Below are 24,744 nucleotides of genomic sequence, written 5' to 3' on the forward strand. Positions count from 1 at the left end.
GTTTAATAATATCAAATATGTATGTTATAATCAGGGTTGGGATTTTATAGCATTTGCATATTTCTTATGAAATGCTTAAAAAATAGCAGAGTAAGCTAAAAATGTGTTTTGTGATACAGAGAACTCAAATTAAAAATTTTATTTTGCTTTTTTTTGCATATTTTGCAATATTTTAGTTTTCAGTGTTTTTTTTTGACTTTTTGAGATTTTTTTGCATTTTTACCTGTTTTGAATCAAAATCGGTCATATTTTATGAAATTATATTTCAGTAAAATATTTATTTTTGTTTTTGGATTTTTGTCAATCGTATTATTACGATAATTTCGTATTAGGTATTTGGTTCTAAATTCTAATTTTTGTTATCTGCTGATTCTGTTGGGTTTTTTTGTCGATTTCTACTGCGATTATTAATCGCCGATTATCAAAACGAGCGTTGAATGCGTTGTATAGTCAATTAATTTGGATTCTAATCAGAGTAACTAAATTATTTCAAATCTTAAGTAACTACATATAATAATTTATAAGTGATTAAAAAATTATTAATTAATAAATTTCCTTTTTTTGCATATTTTGTTGTTTTTATTGAATATTTTTAGCGCATATTTAGCGATATTTAAGGTAATATTATAGCGTATATTTGTGCAATTTTAAGTGCTATAAAATCCCAACCCTGGTTATAATATACATATGTATTAGAAACAACTAAATTTTAAATGCTCAATAATATTTTAATGGGTATGATACTGTACACTTAAATAATAATCTATTGAACAATTATCTATAGTAAAATGAATTTTTTTTTATTTAAATATATATACATCTAATTGGTATTATATTTTTTCTAAGATTATAAATACAGGTATAATAATCAGCAATATTACGTAGGTTACCGTGGTTATATTTTTTAAAATTATATCACTTAACGTCTAAACTTATTTTTTTATAGGGCGTATAGTGTGTAATTTATAATGAAATATTAGGTCATTTCGATTATCGATTTTGATTATTAATATTATAATTACCTACTACACGTAATAGTTGATTAAATGTCAATGGCATTACTATTTTTTAAAACCAATATTTTTTTTATAAAAACAAAATTCCACATATTATAATATTATATTATTATCTGTATAAGTAGTTTGAACAATGTTTTAACGTCGATTGCCCTTCGGTTAGTGATAGATATGTTGAAAGTTGAGTAAAATTGAAAAAAATACTAAAATACTTTTTTATATAGTATGTTAGAAACTATACAATGATTCAAAAAATTTTAATTTATTATAAAGAAATCGATTTTGTCCAGTTGTAGAGACGAAGCTTAATAAATAAAAGTGGTTTTTATCATACGGTTTGCAAGTTTCTTTAATATAATATCTACTAACGATATATTTCGTACATTTTATAGTCAGGAATTCAATGATATAACAGAATGATTTTTGGGAGCTAAATAGGTACGAAACGTAGGTACATTGCAGGATAACGTATAATGGTAAGAAAATATATTATGTATAAAGGTAAAAAAAAAAAAAAAACTTGAAAGAACACAGTTAAATGTTAATACATAATTACATTTCCCAAGATGTCAGTACTTGGAGGTGCGTGTAGTGGCTTCCGTGGAGTTGATATTAATTACAAACGACATTTTATGGCATGACGTCACGGAGAGTCGTTGGAGTCTGAGCCTAAACTCTGTATGGGGAAAAGCGGATACCATCCTTCGGTGACCTGTGTCAGCTTCAGAGCGTCGAGCGTGACTTCGGCGCCGCCCAATCCTTGGTTGTGCTCAAAGCCCTTTTGCCGCTCCCAAAGCATTACCAGCAGTGACCTACCCAACACATCGCACGCGGAATATCTGAGTGTTTGGTTGTATTCCGGATTGCAGTTGTGTCGGACCACGCGGGTCTTACGTTTCTGCAACCAGCGGTCGTTTTCCCGGAGATACGTCTTCACGTAAGTATCTAAATACAAACAACAAAAATAGATGATTATTCAAGACGTTAAACTAAGCTGTTCAGAAATAATGCCTGTTAAAATATTCAGACGCGAAAATACTTTAAACCCAATATATTACTGGTTTAGATCGAATTTAATATTATATTATAATGTGTTAACGATAAAACTTTAAGTATATGAAATGGTATTATTTCGTGAAATATCTAGGTAGGTATACTTTATAACTTATAAACTAGGTAACCCATTAAATACGAGAAACCAATATTTTATAAATTTCCGACGGTTGTTCAGTTATATTGTGTACAATGGAATTAGGTAGTTAGGGTAAAATAAAATGTATGCGACGTATGAACTAGTTGGTGTTGTTTTCGTTATCGATAACAGGTAGGTACGACGATTGAATTAATTATCAAATAATAATAACGATATAGACAGCCAAAAAGAACACCAACAATATTATTATAATTCATAATATCATAATTCATAACTATAAAACGTATGCAAATCTGGCCTATATTCACGTCCACAATACCATATTATTCTTCTTTAGAATAATGCATCGTAAGCAAAGCCAATCTTTTAACAATAAATAATGTATGTATTACACACTAAAAAAAAGTTTTTGTAAGATATTATTTTTAAAAAATAAGTTTGTTTTATCTAAAACAGTAAAATCAAACTTAAAATATTTGAACAAAATTCAGTATTCTTAGCTTAGTATATATTTGAATCGTTTTTAAAGAACTTAATTTATTAATTATTTTAAATATCTTCTGTGTAATATTATCATTTAAATATTTTATAATTGTTTTATTTATAAAGTTATAACAGTATATTTAAGAAAATGTTATGTGGTGTCTCTATCTTACAGAAGTACAATATAGCAAATTTGTGTTCAGTAGTTCTATTTTTTTAACGCTGTAATATAAGAGAGAATTGATCTTTTATCCAACTTAAAGGTATGCTATTATCTATGATTTCTCGTGGGATTTATATGATATTTAAGTTTTAAGATAGTCTTAATAATTTTTAAATTATAATGTTTCACAATTTTACATACTCATTTTCTTTGAAATAAAAACATCGTAAAAATACCATAATAAAACCCAGATAAAATTCTTGTCTATAAGTTGGAGGTTAATTCACTATATTATTAATGTTTACTATATAGATACAGTTGGCTCTGCTGAACACAAATTTGTTATGTTGTGTGTTTGTAAGACTGAGTTAACTTAAAGAAAAAAAAAAAAGGTTAAACCATTTTATTTTTTATGTGGATGTCAATATTTTAGCATGGAATTATGTGCATAAAAATAAACGGTATACGCAATAAATAAAACATTTTAAAATAAAATAAGAAATAAATACGAGAATATAGCTTTTAAATTTCAAGAATGTACTGGGAGGAGTTTTCATTTTTATGATAATGTATAAATTACATTTTATACTCTGAAAATATTTTTTTCAAATACTTAGAGTTCCCTGATTTTATAAATAAAAATAGCTTTTTGAAAATAGTTATTAAAAAGTAGAAAATAATAGATGATAAATGCAAAATAGCAAAATGTTTATTATTTTCAGATATTTTGAAATTAAAATGAATTAAAGCTTTGGTAAAACTTTTCAGACTTCATCACTTGTTCTCAATATCAAAGTATTAAAAGATATAATTTCTAATTGTATTGCTGTATCGTAAAGAAAATCTGGAAAAATATTGTTTTAGATTATAATAGAAGTAAAAAGTAAGTAGTAACAAATACGTCACTATTTCTAAAAGATATAATTTAAGCTGAATATTTTTTTCTATGGTCACTTATTTTATGGTATTAAGTCTACAATGTTAGTGAATGTTTATTTCAATAGTTCATTTTTCAGGTTTTCTAGCACAAGGAAAAACCACACAAAAGTGTTGAAAAAATGAAGAAACTTCAGACAGCGTGATTTTAACCACTGTGATTTTTGTACGCGACAATCATTTATCATTGCTTTCAAAATATATAATATCACAAAAATAAATATGACGCATTCGCCCAAACAATATCTTGTATCAGCACTATAATGTTTTAAACCCAAATACGCTGATTTACTAGCAAGGGTATTTCACATTGTCTTCCGAATGCATCATCGCTTTTGTGCTTAAAACGACTATCCACACAATTGAAACGAGTCCGTCCAATATACTGGCATATACTTAGCTCATAGCTAAAACGAGTCTGCTCAGTACACACTTGCGATTTACGTATATATTACGATGTCGGTGTTCTTAAAATACGTTGAATAATTAAGCGAAAATTTAAATTTTAAAACTTCTAAGTGTGATTTTAGTGTACGGCTGTGTATATATAAATGCACCCGCGTATGCTTTTAGCGTACCTATTTTCGTTGTTGTTCTTTACGTAGTCACGCCCACAAGGGAAATGCTTTTACAATTTATTATTATTAGTTATTACCACGTGTGTTTTATACAGTTGAATACCTACCTCTAATGAACAGAGTATACTATATAGAATTTAATGGAGTTAAATGTGAACCTAGTCTTACACATACATGATATTGTTTTGGATTTATGTTTTTGTTTTCATGTGTATTTTACACATTAAATTCTTATCTTTAACTGATTCATGGGATCCATGTGGACGCATCCAAATTCAATATCATTAGTTGCATTGTAATGATCATCATGATTTCTAATTTTTTTTTTTTTTTTGAAAGTGATATTTCTTGTTTTGGGGATGCCTTACATTTTTTATAACAACTTATGAGGACGCTTCCCATACATTTGTTGTCTCCGTCTTACACACCCATGACATAGCAAATTGTCATTCGCTAGTTTCAATAGTGTACTGTTAGTTTTGATACTAGAGTGAATTGACCTATTATAGAATTTGTAAGAAAGAACATTATCTGTGGTTAGGCGTTGCCGATTTTTCAAAATATTAATTTTTAGCAAGATATGGGTATGCGAAATATAAAAATTTTAAATGCTCATATATCCCTTGAAAATTAAAATATCGAATAAAAGCCAACGCTTAAGCACAGATAATGTTATTATCTAAAAAATTGATAATAGATCAAATCAATATAATATAAAAACTAATAACAACACACTATTGAAACTAGTGAACGAAAATTTTCCATGTCGTACGTGTTGTAAGACGGAGACAACAAATGCATGGGTAGCATCCTCTTAAGGGTTCCATGAACAAAAAAGTCTGAGAACCGCTGAGCTAGACAATATTATACGTAATATAAGGGATTGCGTTGAATGGTACACGAACGTGGTGGGTTTCTTTTCACACAAAAATGACCTTTTACTTTTCACACACGTTCTTTTCGACTTAAAATTGTTTTCCCTTTATGCACATTTTAACCTTTTTTTCCACGATTCCGTTATCAAGACTTTGAGAAACACTTTCTTTAAATTATTAGTTTTATGAAGTCGTTTACCATCAACTTTAGAATTGTTCGAACACTACTCGGAATGTTACACACCGTATTCTATTATTCTATGTTTGTAATACTCGCGAGTATATTATTGATAGTATAATATAATGTCTTATATTTGGCCCACTACCAATAAATAAAAGGCTTATTTATTATTTATAAATTATTTGGCTCTTTTCACAGTACCTAAATATTAAAAACTAAAAAGTTTTAGGAAGAAATTATCAAAAATCTAACAATATACGAAAGGAGAAATAAATAGCTATTCTATTATTGAATAAATGTAGTTTAATTATTCTAAATAACGTGATAATGTACTTATTCAGATATTTAACCAATATCAAGTAATAGTAATTAGAAAATTTATAACATTTTTCTTAATTAGCAAAAACATAAAAACTTTTTGGAGAGCATCCTCCTCATGGAAGATACCTACTATCTGAATAAACCCAAATGGTTTTATAAAATTAATTTATACAAAATAAAAAATGTAAAGTAAGTGTTTCGTAAAGTATTGATTATGAAAAAGCGAATTAAAAAGGGTTATAATATTCTTGAGTGTAAAGGAAAAACCATTTTAAAATGTTTGGCTGAAAAGAGCAAGTCAATTTTTGACTAAAAGGGTCCACGCGAATAAACCTAATAACATTATTATCATATTATTTACCTGGTGGCGAATCTTCGGCTCTAATTCCTCGAGCGCACACTACGTCAACTTCAAGCTGACCTTTGGTCATTAGTAATCCTAGTTTAAGTTCAATATGACAACCTATATTAACACCGTTAATCATTATTCATATTTAATTCATTAGTATAATACACCATCAGTCATTTGCAAAACGTTACCTGAACTTATGCCATATCCACGTGGCATAATTTGGCCCGGACCCAACCGAATGGGGTCACTGAAATTCAAATACAAAAGTATTTTATAATCGTATGCCGTTTAATACACATCTACATATTTGTATATTGTACTCACCCAACTGGTTCGTCTTCGTATTTGGACGTTGGTTCGGGTTTTTCCATAACAGACTCTTTGTATGGTCGCATACACAAGCTACCCCCTTCAACAAAAATACAATGTGATATTTTCTCATATTAAACCAACATATTGTATGATATCTAAATATATTATTTTAATATAATAGGCATAGCTATAAATAAAGCAATTACTTCGCATTCCTCTCTTATCACCACAAATGCTCATAGTTCGACCGAGTAACTCTCCTTTTACGGCTTTCAAATTTTTTAGGATCTCGTCTGGATCTTGACGGGGGGTGCACGAACTCCTGCGTCGACTCCTGTTCGTGTAGGGAGTAGTCGTTAGCTCAGGATCTGCATGATATGAAAAGCGTGTAAGCTGAGAGCAAAAACCACGAAAACGAAAACTTACCTTTTTCGGTGTTTTGTATTGATTGGAACGAACTGCGACGAGATCCAGGCAACGAACGAGAGAAATCCTTGTTCAACTGATACGGTTCAACGTCCAACTGTTCCGACTGGCTCGACCCTCGGCGAGAGTTCGCCATGTAAGCGTGATCCGGATGCAAGAATCCATCGAGCTCACGTTCTTCTGCAATTCATGTGGTTGTAGTATAATGTTAGGATAGGTCGATAAAATGATCATCGGCATAATGTAATATGTATACCAGATACTGAACGGATTTGACCCCGTAATCCTCCTTTTCCAGTTTCGGAAATTGAACTTCTAGGTGATTTAGAGGCTTTGCTATGATTCGGTGACTCCAATTCATACCATATCATTGCGTTGTCTAAAAGTGCGTTTTGTAAATTTACTACAAACTCACCTGTAATAATAACAAAGAAGTCAGATAAACAGAAAACAAGTTTTTTTAAATTTGTCTTAAATTATTTTTTAATCATATAAGTTACCCAATATTACGTCCTCTTTGTCTGGTCTGTAATCGTAAAGTATGACTTCCATTTGCTTTTCGATTAGTGTCTCAGAACGAACATTTGGCATTTCAAGTGTGGTATTCCATATAGGATTCAGTGATGGTTCTGCGACTTCGGTCCTTACAATATTCGTCTCCACGCTGGAACGAAAATGAAGTAAAAATTCTTAAAATAGTTCTAGATTAATATGATATGTGCTATAAATATAATATACAACTTTCGAAAGTTATTAAAAATGATATGCATACTATCACAAGTAAATTATACTAAAAGTCGTATTTATATATTTTCTATGAATAACAACATAGGTATTAGGTATGCTATGAACGTTTATTATACTATATAATATTATTCCATTGTTGGTTAAAAGTATCATGAACAACGAACATAGGGAATGCATAGAAAATATTAATTAGCAATTATTAATTTCAAGTATTATAATGTTTCCTAAATAAATCAGTTTTTGATAGAGATCTATACCTAATCACGGTAAATTATTCGTGATCGATCTACTTATAGTGGTTAAACCTTATGACCATACTTATGTTATATCTACGAGTACCTATACTATTTCATATTCAACAAAAATAATATAATATACTATTTATAATGTATTTGATTGTGGTGGACAATTTTAACTTGTTAATTAAACTTCAAATTTTATACTTTGATGGTTTGACTATAAAATAAAACAATAGATTTCGTAATTAAAACCAAAATAAAAAGTTTAATTTACATAATAGAAAATAAACAAACGAGATTTGGAGTTCCTTTGGGTAAAAACTAAAAATACACATCTATGTTTATGTGATTAAGATGGTAAACAAAAAGATAAGTAAGAATATTAAATTGAAAAATTAACTAAGTAATGAATGTACACTTCAAATTATTTAATATTTCAATGTGCGTTGCAGGGTATTGTATTCTTCTTCGAATTAATTATGAATATCATAATTCAAGTATCTGCAAAATTATTTTATATTTCAGTCGGCATTATACTGGATCCCTAAAATATTAATTAAGTATATTAAAATATGAAAAGGGAAGTGAATAGAAATAATATATAAACACATGAAATATTTTTTTTCCTCTGAAAATTCAAACGTAGTTTTTAATTATTTTTATAGTTCAATTAGTTTTAAAAAATATGAAATTATTACTTAAAAATATTTATTAATTAAAGACATAATTATTTGTGATAATTTTAAATTTAGAAATATAGTTAGGTATACTGGTATACATTTAAAAATTACGAAAATATCTAGTAATATTGTAAATAGTATAACAGTGATAATGTTGTACCTGTTGGCTTTGTAGTAATTAATCATTAAATATTAAAAAACTCTTCCTTAGTTTAAATATTAATTTTAAGTTGTACTAATTATACAAATTATGAATTGTTACAACTACATTCAGACTATCAAAAAGAAGGCTTAATAGCGTCAATAGTTTTTATTTTTAAATGTAATTAGCTTATTTATTAGAAAGCCACATTCAAAACCATTAAATAAAAATTGTTGAAAGGTACTTTAAAATATGAAACGTAAAGAAAATATCAAAAGCGTAAAAATTATAAAATTAAATGAAAATACTAATTCAGTATTCATACGATCTAAGAACACACCTAAATATGTATATAATACATGTATTATGTATACAATAATATTCAATGTTCATTTATAAAAAATACCAAGTAAAAATATTATTTTTCATCAAAATCATTTGCGTGTTTTCAAACTTTTAACACACAATATTATAACGCCGGGAGTATATTCATATTTTAATGGCTTCAAATATTTAAAAAGCACTTTTACATAAATTTCATTTTTAAATTAGTTTTTTATTGAATTTTGATGGATGGTTTTATTCAATTCCCCGTAGGCATGTACCATTCTAATTAAAATACATTTTTGATTTTCATATAATGGTTGTTTTATTAGTAATTATGGTATTTATATTTATAATATTTTCATTTTCATTTTCCTTCGATTTAAAATATTTAGAATAGCACCTTTCACTTTTTTATCGAACAGTTAAGACGAAAAGTAACAACGTAGACTAGTGAAAAAATTTGGTTTTTTAATTTTTTAATTTTTTTTTCAGGCAATAATAATTTATCTATTAAACAGTGTGTAAAACTACATTTATCGATTTTAATATTTGGGTGTCTTCTGACGAATGCATCAATTATGTTTTATTGTTTTAATTTATTATGTGGTTTTGTGTAGTTTTTCTTTCGTTCGATTTATAGTCACGATTTGGGGATTATCGGTTGGAACGTTTTAGAAATTGTGATACTATATAATAGATTATCATTGTTATTTACGTGAACGGAAGAAGTTTTATCTGCAAATATGCTTCGGGTAGTGAACCATAATCAGCATCGTTTCTCATCTGCAAGCCGTTGGCTGCCAAGACAGATATGGACAATTCATTTTTTCCATCCCTATACCAGACTTGCATCTGAATACCACCAATGATGTTCCTTTCTCGAATGGAATCTTCGGGGATGGGCTGAGCCATGCCAGCCGTCTAGAAAATCGCACGATTTTAAAACACGAAAACGTGATAAATACAATTTTAAGAATTGTATGTACAATTATTATAAAGGTGTGATTCGATTACGTGCACTGAAATAGAATGGAAATGGTTATAATATAAAAAAAAAAATAAAACATAAAGGTAGCTGTTTGATTAAAAAGAAAAATCCGCAAGACAATAATATAATGTTATGATGAAAAAAAAGTTTGATTCAGACCGTATAATTTTTGTTTTTTAATCAAACGTTGGCAAAGTATTTTTTCATGCAAAAATTCAAAAATGAAATGAATTTCTGTTTAGCTATACTGTATAAAACACGATATACTAAACTCTATACTACCTACAATAAGTAGGTAATCGATAAAACATATTATAATAATATGTACCTAGGTATTGGTATATATTTTCTACGATTCGAATATTAGTGCATTAATAAATTATGGTTGTTATAAATTTAAAAAAAATGTATATACAGGAATAGGTACCTAATAAAATAAATGAAGAAGCACGCATGCTGAAAGCTAGAATCAAAACAAAATTTCCAAATAGCTTGACAATAGTCGAAACTTATATGATCGTAATAATAATATACGTTAACGTAATATAATATGTATAATTGACCGTACGTTACAATACGTATATGTACAAAACTTGTAGTCCATAAACTAAGTGAGTTTAACTATGTATCAGATTTACAAGTATGTAATCAGCTGTATGTGTAGGTATGTATATGTATAAAACATAATATAATTATGCCTACGTTGTATAGGTCTAAAAATAATAAGTAGGTATATTCAAAGGCTGTCGGGGTTTAGGATAAGAATGCGGTGGACACTATTATGTGGGGTGTTACATGGATTACGTGTAATGTATTAAATCAAAAACAAACAAAGTATAAAACAATCTTCCGATGATTTCGAAAGATGCGTAATATTAATAATAATAATAATAATAATAATAATAATAATAATAATAATAGTATAATAATAATAATGATAATAATAATATTGCAACTGCGAGGATACAATCAACAACACAACACGGGATTATGTTACAAACATTTTTGTTCTTAAACCAATATATTATTATAATATAAGTGTAATGACAAAGCCTAATTTTATAATTAGGTAAACGTATCATATAGTATAGGTACTAAATGTTTACCCATCTAAATCGTGTAGGTAGGTATAATATGTGTAAGACAATCACATCGGTGAATGTCTGTGTTTTAATAATAATATACGTTGTAATAATAATAATAATAATAATAATAGGTATATAGTTGAATAACAAGCTGCAAGATGATGAATAAAAAAGTTTTATGTATTAGTTATATGTATATGAGAAAAAAAACATTACATGTCAAGCACACGACGAAAAGCTGAAAAATAGTACAAAGAATGGTTGCATAACGGAGTTTAGCAAACCATGACTATACTCAATTATTTAAAAAGCGAATTGCCGTATTTCTGTGGAAAAGTCTGACTATGAAATTGAATCATTTTTTGTTTTTTTTTTCAACGTTTCAAGCGAATTTTTTTTTCAATATCGCATTCCAAGGATATAGGTAATGATATTGTGTTCGGTTTGATAACTAATAGCGCGTAACAACGTATTGCCATAATCGTTACATAAATTTCAAAGTAACCAAGTTAAATTAAAATATAATATTTTATTACGTTTCCGACGAATCTCCGTGCGAAACGCCATGATAATGACAAGTGCACAAAATATATGTACAAATGTATACCAAGCACGACTGGTCGTTTAAAATAACATTGCCGTATCGTTCTCATCGATGATTCTGAAAATGTGTGATGTAATAATATTATAATATCAGTTTATGAGCAATAAAATAATTCAATACCATCGCTGTTAACGTTAAAATGTGTAACTATATATCGATTTTAAAAGACACAAAATTGTTATAATAATATTATATTCTTGGTCCATCCGCCATAGCGATGTCGCTAAAAATGATTTATAAACAGTATTGAAATTCTTGCGAACAAACAAAATAATATGTATACAGAAAACAACAAAACGCCGTTTAATATAATGTGGAAAACTACGGTTATACGATAATTTTAGTCATAATTTGCTTCGATGCGTGACAAGCAAGGTGTGAATAATATATTCGTATCGAGTGAAGTATGTAAAAAAAATATACATATAAAAGTATGTAATATGTATCATGTAATAATATATGTTGTTAATGACGATATAGGTATAATATAAGGAAAAAACTTACATGTTCAAGGGTGAGCTTGGTGTGTCCAATAATGGTGGTAGGTACTCATATAGTCACAGAGTATATACATAAAAAAGTATATAAAACACACAAACACACACACACACACACATACATATGTATATAGATAGTATATTATATGAGGCCTTAAGACCACTTAATAATTGATTTTTTGTTTTGAATGGATTTTGTATAATATGTACCTATATTATGTATTATACAATATAATTGTATGTATATTGTATATTGTATACAGCGTGATTCATATAATATTATAACAGTTAATACTTATTACCTCATAAAGGTTTGACTTACTTTAATAATTTTTCTCAAATAGAGTTTTTAATAAAACGAAAACTATTATACTGTTTTTTTTACTTATTATAGGTATTTTTATAATATATTTTTTTCTTTTTTGTACGACAAAAGAGTTTAATAACAATTTTAAACACGTTGTGAAATAATGAGTATTTTCTGTTAAAAGTAAATCACCCTAGATATTTATAAAATAAATAGTATATACATATTTATGTATATTTATTGGAGAGACTAGCTGACCACTTGTTCTCTTGAGAGTTGCTGACCGTGCAGTAGTCCGTTCACATAGCAGATTCATATTTCTTGCAGCTATTTTTTTTAACTGCAGCACTTGAACCATTCAATATAATATCATAATGATATAGACGAATAATCTCATTTGCCACATTCAATAGCTATTTCTCTTTCTATTTTTTTTTTTTTTTTGGAATGATAATAAAAATACCACCATTCGTCATAGTTAATAATAATATGTATTTATTATATTTACCTATATTATTTAAATGTTTGACAAAACAAATAATTTTTAATCATCTAAACTAGGTAATTTTTTAACTATTATTATATTGTTTACATAGTATTAAATATTTTAAGAACCACATTAGTCTGAATAATATCATTATGTAGGTGTAGGTACGTCTTAAAATATCGATGAATATGTATATAAATTTAATCACGTATTTTATTTAGAGACAAAATATCATGAAATTAATCAATTCTGTATAGATAAAGTAAGTAAGAGGAATCCGTCAGGGAGTCAACGATGCGGTATAAAAAGTATTTTCATGGTAAGCAAATCACAAACTGATTTATTCGCAATAAATCTTATTGAAATGTTTCATTAGAATATTTTGAATATTAAGTGAATCCGATAAAGTGCACTCCAAAGCGATTCTGATTACCACTACGAATAAAATAAAAAGTAAAATATTTAAATTTATTTTTGATTCTTTTGTTTAATGCATTAAATAATATGCTACCATGTCTAAATTAAATATACCTAATGTAAAACTTATCATTTTATATAATATAAATATAATATATAAATAGTGTATAATAAAATATATAATAGTATATTGTATGTTAAATGATTCATCTGAATTCGGAACTGTTTTTATTTGCCCGAGAAATCAGAAAAGTTAAGTTTTTTATGATGGCTATAATAATAATTTATTAATATACATATCTGATTATGTTAAATATCTTTTAAAAATCAAAGACGTCACAAAAGTGTTTTCTAAGAATTGATTGATGAATAATGGTAATGATATATCTTTTAAATATCTCATATAATATGGTACATTATGCACTACTATGTATAATAGTATAATACTATATAATATAGACTCTCTATCTCTATCTCTATCTCTCTCTCTCTCTCTCTCTCTCTTTATATAACAGGTACATAAATACATAATATATTTTTATGTATACAATTTAGTTGTATGTAATTTACCTACTGATTTAACTTTTTACGATAAATGATAATCTACTTGATATTTCATCATATACTCGGGATTATAATATAAATTAATTTTCTCCGTATTTCAGAATCTCTCTGGATTGAAATTTAACGTCGACGGATTCTCTCTCCTTAACCTAACCTTATATTACTAATGGACTTATATTTACATAGTATATTGCTAATGTATATATTATGTATATACTTAAGCAGAATTATAATAAGTCAAAGTATAATATACCAAATACACTCAATGAATATAATATAAATTACCCTTGTTTAACAGACATAATATATTATCTTTTTAATAGTAGGTACCTAAATCTAATAATAATTTATTACCACTTTTATTCAGATGATCGATAACAGCAAAAGATTTTTTCATTAAATCATCTGCACAGTGAAAATATTTTTCGTTACGATATTAACTTGAAATACTTAATGCATTTCATTAGAGTAATAATGTAATAAGATTATAATATATCATTAATATAATACATTGACCACAGTTTTTATCATAGTATATAGACATATTAACTAAACATGATCGGTTAATATGCCTATGATTTTTATAGCTAATGAAAACCCAAAAAATCAGTCTTACGTACAAGTAAAGAGTAATTATTATAATAATATTATATAAAATATTATCCCTAGCAACAGAAACTTCGGGAAAATTCAGGGGTTTCGATAGTATTGTTCTGATGTACCACAGCCTTTGAGAAGTAGCCATATTTGATTTATTTTATCTCTGTTATAGTATATAATATATATGTAATATGTATATATACAAATATATATATATTAGTTATCAGTTATCAGTACTGTCTTATACATCAAATAGATATTAACTGGCCTATTTACATAAATAATAATACCGGCAAAATAACGAAATAAAATCATAATAATATCAAATCAAAACGCACGCACTATCTACTTAAACCAACATACAGGAAAAAACATCGTCCTTCAGAAATATGAATATTGTATTGTATAATATGATACAATGGCTATATTATGCAATATTATATTATTATAGTTATTCGAAAGGTAGCCGTTATTTAAATTTACTCGTTTGTATAATTACATTGGAATAATATCATACGTCATATCGTCTGTTGTATGCCCTAAGAATATATATATTTATATAATATAATCTATTTAATTAATAGTATATTTAATCTACAACATAATATATTGATTTTAAAATAAATAATATTAAAAAAAAAAAACACCGTTTATATAGATATGTTACAATTTCGAATGTTGATAGAGAATATTATTATTATTATTAGTATGGTTTTCATGTCCAAAAACAAGAGCCGTTCACTAGATAACATTTCTGAAGGATCGAAACTACTATACTGTACATACACCGTTAATGTTTAAATTCTATACCGGAGTCTTAGGTAGTTTTCTTCTCGTCGGGGACGCCGGAGAGTCTGAACCATCTGAAATTTCGATTTAATGATTTTTTCTTCTTCGTTAATTAATTAATTAATTGATTTAAAAATCATATAGTTAACATGCTAAGTAATAATTTTACACGAACGCTCTATGATTTGTTTTCGTTAAATGTATACATGTTTTAATGTTCGAGTATATAATATAATATTATATTGCATATTATTCGACGAGAATTTGTTTATTACTTATAATATATTCTGCCATTTATTACTACTATATTTTTTTTTGTTTAGTTGACATAACTTAAAAACAGAATATTGAATCGGAAACTTCAAAGTTAAAATCTTATAAATAAAAAGAAGAAAAAATGAATTGCAACGAATATCGTCGTCGGTATCGCGCAAGGGCGTAATTTTTCTGTGGGTGTAACAAGCAAACTACGTCCGTAAATTCTGCAATCAGGAATGTTTTTGCGCTTTTGCATCGTCGGTTCCATGAGCAATAATACTGCGATTTCATTAAGGCGTCTCCACTGCTCTATAATGTCGGTGTTTTCATTATCGTTATTTTGCGACGGGAAATATTTCACGGTAGGAAATAAATAATGTATAGTAAAACATAATAATAAAAATAATTTACCGTAGGTATCGATATGTACCTACTATAGGTACTTATATACCATATATACCGTACGTTAACTCGATCGAAAGAAACTAATTTAAAACGAAACTAACGAAGATTTATAATAATGTATAGGTATATTATAACAAATTCTAACCTAGTTGCAAACCCATAGCTTCACCAGAGTTCTTTCTAGACGTCATTGGTCCGGGCTCGTCGAGTAGATCGCAAATCCTTCTGCAAACACAAGGGCCAGATGCTTATAATTTTTGGTAAACAATTTATTAATGCGAGGTAGTGGTATGGTTTCTGGTTCATGTTTTAGAAAATGGTGTTTTAAAATGTCACAGAGAATGAGAACATTATGAAATGTTTAAGCCGTAGCCATAATAACTAATTTCAGATTCTGAGAGAAGTGGATTTTTTTTTTGGTTATCATGACGGTTTTTTTTCTAATATACACTAAATAAATCCGCTGTCTGATTCCCAATATATTTTGTAAATACCGACTACCGTTACCTATGAATAATATTATAAGTTTAATTCTGTTTGTCAACATAAATAAACTATGATTACTTAACTATAATACATTTTGTTCTTAAATCTTATTTGTTTTTACTCTATTCTTGTAATAATAATTGACATATTATTTGTTTATATATAGGTGTATATAGGTAAGAAGGTACTTTTAGAATATAAAATATGAAAGTAATATCAATATTATTATTAGTCACCACTTTCAGATCATGTTTTGTATTGGAAAATCAGTAATTATAATATTATAACCTATGCTATTATTAGTGTTGTTATTGATTACCAGAAAAATAATATTTTGTCTAGAAAACCAGTGGTTAAGACAATTTATAGAAGTGGTTATCTCTTAATCGGTAACCCATAATTTATTTTATACTATACTATAGGAACAATATTTGTTACCACTAACGAAATTTTTCTCGGTTTTCTTTAGAATTTGTATATCGGTTTCAAGACCTTATTTTTAGGTGCCTCCATATATAATACCCCCAACAAATTATTATTCTACAACATAATGCATATTTTCTAAATCTTACCATTCTAAAACTTGACGTTATGAGAAATGCACATATACCAGTAGTAGGTAGGTATATGTGGTTTAAGTAGATACCGATGAAAGAGGGGAGGGAATATAAAACAAAACAAAAAACTCACAATTCGTATCCTTGTTCCACCAACAGCTCCACCACGTCACCTGAACGGTCGATGATACCACATACCTCCTCGAAACTGCGATTGGCCAACGGCATGCCAGCCCACTCGAGGACCTATGGACGATGAAAAAAAAATAAAGCACTCGTTTTAGCGATTAGCAGCAGCGGTCCGCGCAAACACGATGAGAATTTTGTACCTTATCGCCTTGCTGTAGACCAGATTTTTCTGCCGGGCCACCCGGAACGGTCCACACAATCGACGCGAACATCTGTCCGTCCGGTCCGATCTTACCTCCCACGACTCTCATCCCAAATCCTCGAGCTAAAGAGATGAAAAGAAAAAAAGAATCGCGAGACATTGTCATTACGAGTTATCTTTGACAGCTTAAAAAAAGAAAAAAAACTTTTAAAGTGTGAATGGGGCACCGTTTTAACGACCAACAATCTCGTCGCAATGTCTAATCTAACAAATTGAGGGAGGTATTGAGTGAGACTTTTTTGTATTTTTTGTCAATAGGATGCTTAACGTTGTCTTATGTTTTCGATGTGCACCCAATGATGTCGAAATCTGCGTAATTAGTGTATATTTCGTGTTAAGGTTAAACCATTGCGATTGTCCAAGAGAAAAATTCCTTAAGGTTTTTTCATGTAATCTAAGTTTTGATATTATGTCAACAAAAAAATAATGACAGACTTAAAATGTTTTTTAAAAATATATCTCGTAATAATATGGTATTTACAAGCTAATTAGGGAATTATAAAATATTTTCAACAATAATTGTAATAATATACATCTAATAAGATTAGGTACCTACTTAAGATTTTTGTACAACTATGTGTATTGTTATCAATTTAATAATTAAAAAGCAATCTAATTAAAATTATACCACAATAAGTGCTATAAGTTAATTTTGTTGCATATATTTAAAATGTCTTTATACAATACAAGTGAATTATTATTATTATTATTATTATTATTATTATTAAATGTTTTGTTAAATCGTATTCTATTAATGTAATATATTAAAATTAATAATGTAAACTTTCTGAAATTCTGGTTTCCTTATATGCTAAAATATCACACTACATTTATAAATGCTTAATACATAATTAAGTAAAAACTTTAAGTTTCTTAAATCCATTTAAATCTATTCAACTGTTATTAAAATATTTTTTTTTTTTTTGCTGGACAACTCAAACTTTGTTTATATATTTCACAAAAATAAATAAATATTAAAACATTTTAGTGTCTGATTTATTCTATAGTTCAGCACTTTAATAAATACTAGAAATTTAAATATTTGATAAAAAGCAAAACCAAATATTTGAAATGATATAATATTCACAACAAACGTATTTAATAAATGTAAATTGTAATTTAAAAATAATTATAATATAAAAATAAAATATATAAAAAAACCTTGAAACTAAAAATAATATTAAATACGATGTAACTTAAAATTTTAACAATTTGTTTTCATAATCCGCAGTTTGACCAACTTTTAATGTGCTAATTTTTAACCAATTTTTTAATTTTGAGGAAATAAAATCACTAATAAATGATATACTTAGATGAGAAAAATATAGGCAGAATAAATTAGACGGCCGATTTAATGATATTTATTTTTATATTTAACGTTATTTATAATATTATTTTGTGATCAAAATTGATAAATAAAATATCATAAATAAACCGTTTGTTGACAGACATTTATATAAGAAAAATCTATTTCTAGGTATATTTATGGGTACTTAGTCAAATAATTTAGTTTAGCTTATTCTTCGATAAAATAAATTTACTGAAATCAATAAAGAGTTATCTATAGAACATTTAAAATAATTCTTATTTATTGAGGTTCAATTCGTATATTTTGTAACATATATAATATAATTGTATAATATTATAATACAGTATTTCTTATAAGGCAAATAAAAACTGTATACCAACATATCAAATTGAAAACACAGTATGGCTACCTAATAATTTATTTCGCTTTTCGGAATAAATATTGCTTAGCTTATAATATTACATCCATTAAGAGATTTTTTTAAAACCAATTTAAAAATCCAAAATGACAGTTAGTCATAAATACTTAAAAGATAAAAGAAAATGAAAATCTTCCCTAAAAGTCTCATCTCGTTTAGACAGATATATGTCATATATTAGGGCTTTAGAGCTTTCACGTCTTGGTCTCGTATCTTATTTTTCTAAGGTTTGGTATTTTTTAAGACACAGCATATCGATTTTGACAAATCTTAAATAATATTTCATGTTAGTTTTAATCTATTATTTATAAATACTTTATATGGTTTAAAAATATATATTACTAACATTTCTCTGAACTGGCGAATAACAGTTAACAGTTAATTAAATTATTTCAAACAGTATCTATTTAGAGTTCTAACAAGCACATTTTTGTAAAACTTTTAGTTTTTAATATTTGTATAGAAGAAAGAAATATAGGTATTAATATATATATATTATATATATATTTCTACTAACAAATTGAACTTCCAATTATTTTTTTAAATATTTTTACATAGTAACCATATTGTTATGTTTAAATCAAAAATTATTTATAATTTGTTTGTAACGAATTTGTATTGAAAAAAACAGTTTTATGATTTATTATACTTACTTCGATGAGCTTTGTCTGTGAGGTCACGCTTCAATATTACTTTGCGCTTGGATCCTGAACGAACACCTAGAGAAAAGTCACAATATAATAATATGTATTTGATGTTCTTAAAAAAAAAAATAACACCTTTTATAATAATAGGAAATCAATATTTAATATTATACTGATTGTGTGCCTAAGACAATGTTATCATTCAAATTTAATATGTTTAACAGGGTTTTGTACACTATACGACTAACAAATAGAATTGTTTAAACAAAATAAATATACAAATCGCATTCATTTTATTTCATTTTACTAAGTTGATTTAGTTTTTGTGCAACATATACAATTGAATATGGAATCATGGGCCAAAAAATGGAAATCTGGGATTATAATACTCATCCTTAAACCCGATAAAAATCAATTCAAACACGATGGTTACATACCAATATTACTATTCAACACTAGAGGTGAAAATTACTAGAAAAAATAATATATTATAGACTATCATGGTTTCTTGAGAGAATTATTTTTTTCTCATAATTCAAATGAAAATTGGATGAGTCTCCCAAGGTCCAGCCCTTTCAGTAACATTCTTCCTTACTTCAGCCTTTCGGAGTAGTCAAACAATCAGCATTTACAACATGGCCGGCGAAGTTCGCCGGGCGAAGTTCGCCGGGCGAACCCCCTCCCATATTTAAAAGAATAGAGTTGTACGTAAAATGCATAGCAATAAAGACTAGATAAACGCGACGGGTGCAAATATAGTAATATAAACAACGAAATTCCCAGGCTGATCATTGTAAATGTATGCATTTCAGTCCAAATCATCCCTCGTAAATTCAACATGAGTCCCCCTTGGGATAACAGTTATGAAAACAACAACAAACTAAACGCCCTATCTAAACAGAATACAGCCCCGAGATTTTTGAAAGGCATGTCTATCGAATCCTTGATAGGGTTGCCACATCTCTAGGTTTCATCCGGATAATCCAGTTTTATATATAAATCAACAGACTACGGGTTCAGTGAATTATTCTCCTGGTCAAATAAAATTTAAAAAAATATAAAAATGAAAATCGATTGAATGATTCATTTTATGGTGCAAAAGTTACGAAAAGTATTTTTCCACTTCAACCAAATGAGCAAAAAAAGAAGTTAATGAAGTGTATGAAAAAATATTATGGTTTTAACGCTTCTATTTTTAAGACGTTTTCAAACTTTAATTTAAAAATAAAATAATTGAGTATGACCATGCAATGAAATCTCTGAACCTCTTAGGCTTACAAATAAATATTTTTTTGTTCATAAAATTATTTTTGTAGAATAGTCTAATTGTTGCATAGATCCCTGCATAGTGAATTACTTTTGCCGTGATCGATAAATGCAAAGGCGTGATAAAAAAATAGAATGTGTGGCTCGTGTGGGAAAGCAATTTCAGTGTAGGCCGAAATGCGGACCTCGACTGCGCCTCGTGCCGCAAACGTCGCTCGCGACTGAATGAAATAGCTCACTTCCCGCCCTTGCCACACAATAAATTATATTATGATAAGTTTGGCACAATAATAATATTACACGCTGCGAGACCAACCGGGTTTGCGCTGATGAGTGGTGATCGACGATTGCATTGCGTAGCAGGTATACGACACGTATGCGACTTAGTAGCGTTAAACATTTAACGTTGAAGGTCTCCAAAGACGTTTAACTTCAAAATTGGCATGTGTTCTGAAATAATCAGACCACAAAACTAAACCAGATCAAGATTTAAGAGTACAACCTACAGATGGAAAAATCCCGCCCTCAATCGAAAGGACGAAACCACTATAAATCGCTTAAGAATTGGACACACCAGGCTAACTCATGGTTTCTTCATGTTAAAAGACGAACCACCCCTATTATCAGTCAAACACGTCCTAACAGAATATCATATTTACAAACAGGAGTGAAAAAATCTCAAATGGACCAAACCCGGATAAAACATGAAAATCATACAATTTCTTAAATTAACCAACTTCTTAATCAATAAAATATATTAAATATAATTGTTAAATTAATGTAACATAATGCGAATAGTAATTAAGGCTCTGAACTAATGGCCTTTGCTACCGAGTCGTAATTATGATAAATGTAGTTTTAGCAATAAGCTTTTATTATTGGCAAGTTATTTAGAACGAGAAAAAGTTTTTTACTGAAGTGTAAAAATCAAAGATAACAAAAAGTAAAACCAGAACGGTATAACTTATACATTTGTTTCTCAAATACCCAAGAGCCATTTCATTTATTACAATATTTTAATTATAAATTTGCCACATATAAAAAGATAATGCGTTGTATAAAGTATTCTATACACATATTTTATAGGTACCTACATTACCAATTAAATTAAAACAATAATTAAATGTTCCTCAAAATGTTTTCTCGAACACCATATACATATATATATACAATTTAATACAGTATTAATCAAAACCAAAACACATATATTTTGTTAGTTACAATTCAGGATATCTAAGCAAGTATAATTCGTAAAATAAAATGTATACATTTATAAGTACTACTGAAAATTAATCTAATGTCCAACAAACGTTTTTCCTTGGAATAATAATATAATATTATAGTTGACGAAAATCACTGTTGTTTGATAATTAATTGGTTGAGTTTGAATCGCGCAAGTCATAAAAACAATATATTACATTCTATCATTGAGTACAGATATTCATTACTAATACCATTTCGGTACCATTATACTTAAAGATGCAGAAATTAGAAAATATTAAATTTTGTCTGCATCTTTAAACATTTTTTTTTTAAATAAATATAATTGAAGTTATGATCTATAATAATATGCAAGCAAATTAAATTAATATTTTTTTAAATTGAGATACTTATTGCTAATAAGTAATAGCTATGGTATTAAAGCACATACTTATTTTTAAATTATAATATTATTATTTTACCCGCAGTGACGTAAATAATCCGCGGTGACCTGGTATAATGTCTAGGAATTGGATAAAAAAAATAAATAGAAAACACCGGGTCGTGTATAAAATAATCAAGTCCACTAGGCATTATAAATAATTCCGAACACAAACCGGGCTTTGAAATAAAAACAAAAACGATAAATTGATAAATTGATAAAGTGATGTAGTATACGACCGTACGGCACCTTCGCCAGACAATATAGTATAGTAGTATGGTCAGTAGGAGGGAAGTGGGAGAATTCAATTTAGGATTTGAAATCAAAATGGGGTCATTTATTTTTTCTTACATTCGGAAGAGCGAAAGGACTCAAAAAATATTATATTTTATGCTCACTAAAAATAAACGGGTTTCCTACCTAATTAGAGTAAAATGCGAAATCTTTAATTTAAGGATAAATTACAAACGTCATGAACCACTTGTATACGTGGGAGAGGGGTCGGATTTTAATTAAATTGTTTGGTGTACCTTATATAGTTATTAAAAAAAAAAAAATTAAAATACTCCATTTTTAAATTGTAGGTGTGGTGCTCTTTTATGAGTTTTATAAAACATAAGCAAAGCGCTTCTATGACTTTATAATTTGATAATTATAATATAGACGTTAGTCAATATTGACGATATACGATTTTTTTCCTACACGATTATATGGTATGGTTTATTATACATACATTGAGGGATAGAAAGGGTCACAATAACAATTCGATGTGAAATAATAGAAAAAAGAAGCGGACATTTTCAGAAAATGCTTTTAGGTTTGTTTACATTTAAAAGTTACCCATAGTTAAATTCCATCGTTACTTGCATTAAGTGTTCGAAATGTACCGAACATTCTGAATATCAGGTCCAAATGTTGTTTAGCCACTGACATGAGTATAAGTATAATAATTTACATGTAAACTTGCGTTCGTACGATTGACTTTTTTCGACAGTTATTATAAATCAAAGAAGTCTTCAAAATAAATGTAAAAAGGGTACTCACGTGGAGTCACAGTCATTATTGTCTTGCATTTGTATTTTAACAACAAAAGTTAAATATAATTTTATTAATAAAATGATAACATGAGATTCACATTCTTTATATTTATTTTTTAGTTACAGAAATGTTGTTTCTATTATATATTATGCACGAGATAGATGTAAAAGACTCTCTATCGTGGCTTTCTATCTGAGATAAAATTAAAACTATATTTTACGTTTGCAAATGTCCTTATTATTATTATTATTTGTACAGTTGTACAATGTGAATGTTTTTTCTTTTACCTTAAAGACAGTGTAAGATTACATAAAGCCTATATTTTTAGACTGAAATGCCATTATGTGAAACCACAGGTATGAACCTACAACATAACGGTGGCTTGTGTATAAAGCGTTCCAAAACAGAGTTTGTAGAGATATATTTTAGAATATATTATTATTTACATCCGATGAGAACGCAGCGATGCGTGAACGCATTTAAATTAATTGCATCGGGGTTAGTGCATCAAGATCATGTGTATTCACTTTTCATATTATATACACTAGATGTAGTATAACATCTATAACCTATTTTAAAAGTTTTATAACGCGAAACAGAGGTGTTATTATGGTCATCCAACGACATTTTAAATTAGCCCACTCCACCTTACAAACCTAATTGTAAAAAAAGTTTAAATTTAAATCTTCGTATGATTATAATCCGTAAAATTTTAAATCCAGTAGTTACATAACTATTTCATTCTATCTGATGCACAGACGACAAGAATATTGTAAATTTTCATACCTAAGTTTATTTGATATAAGTCTGGTAAACTTTTAATAATAAATATTAATACAAAAAAAGAAGGGTTATTATCTTGTACTTCCGAAATTAAAATGATAACTGTTAACTCGTAATACAATTTATATTATAGTATGCACATGACTAACATGTTTTTTTTTATCGAGTTATATCATTTTTTTCAAAATAATAAAATATGTTTTTAAGAGGACGCCACACCCGCATTTGTTGTCTCCGTCTTACAATAGTGCATAACATAGCACATTTACCCTCAGCAG

The 24,744-nt window shown here is 27.8% G+C and overlaps 1 protein-coding gene across 2 annotated transcripts in view; it reads right to left on the bottom strand.

Moving 5' to 3' along the window:
• Nucleotides 1-797: 797 nt before the first annotated feature.
• The window catches only part of LOC100167273 (regulating synaptic membrane exocytosis protein 1), a 203,275-nt gene continuing 179,328 nt past the window's right edge, over nucleotides 798-24,744 (bottom strand). Inside the window, exons 11-24 of one of the 2 annotated variants that reach the window (XM_029488061.1) lie at nucleotides 19,747-19,812; nucleotides 17,305-17,429; nucleotides 17,109-17,221; nucleotides 16,078-16,157; nucleotides 15,291-15,343; nucleotides 9,647-9,852; nucleotides 7,297-7,460; nucleotides 7,053-7,211; nucleotides 6,797-6,976; nucleotides 6,577-6,738; nucleotides 6,383-6,467; nucleotides 6,247-6,305; nucleotides 6,068-6,169; nucleotides 798-1,961 (exon numbers count right to left, since the gene is read on the bottom strand). In XM_029488061.1, coding sequence (XP_029343921.1) covers nucleotides 1,660-1,961; nucleotides 6,068-6,169; nucleotides 6,247-6,305; nucleotides 6,383-6,467; nucleotides 6,577-6,738; nucleotides 6,797-6,976; nucleotides 7,053-7,211; nucleotides 7,297-7,460; nucleotides 9,647-9,852; nucleotides 15,291-15,343; nucleotides 16,078-16,157; nucleotides 17,109-17,221; nucleotides 17,305-17,429; nucleotides 19,747-19,812 — 1,856 coding nt within the window. In that variant the 3' untranslated portion in view covers nucleotides 798-1,659. The remainder of the gene's footprint in view (nucleotides 1,962-6,067; nucleotides 6,170-6,246; nucleotides 6,306-6,382; nucleotides 6,468-6,576; nucleotides 6,739-6,796; nucleotides 6,977-7,052; nucleotides 7,212-7,296; nucleotides 7,461-9,646; nucleotides 9,853-15,290; nucleotides 15,344-16,077; nucleotides 16,158-17,108; nucleotides 17,222-17,304; nucleotides 17,430-19,746; nucleotides 19,813-24,744) is intronic. The other variant, XM_029488060.1, reaches the window with a different exon arrangement.

The sequence above is a fragment of the Acyrthosiphon pisum genome, chromosome A1, assembly GCF_005508785.2.
Source record: "Acyrthosiphon pisum isolate AL4f chromosome A1, pea_aphid_22Mar2018_4r6ur, whole genome shotgun sequence".
Classification (NCBI taxonomy): Eukaryota; Metazoa; Arthropoda; class Insecta; order Hemiptera; family Aphididae; genus Acyrthosiphon; species Acyrthosiphon pisum.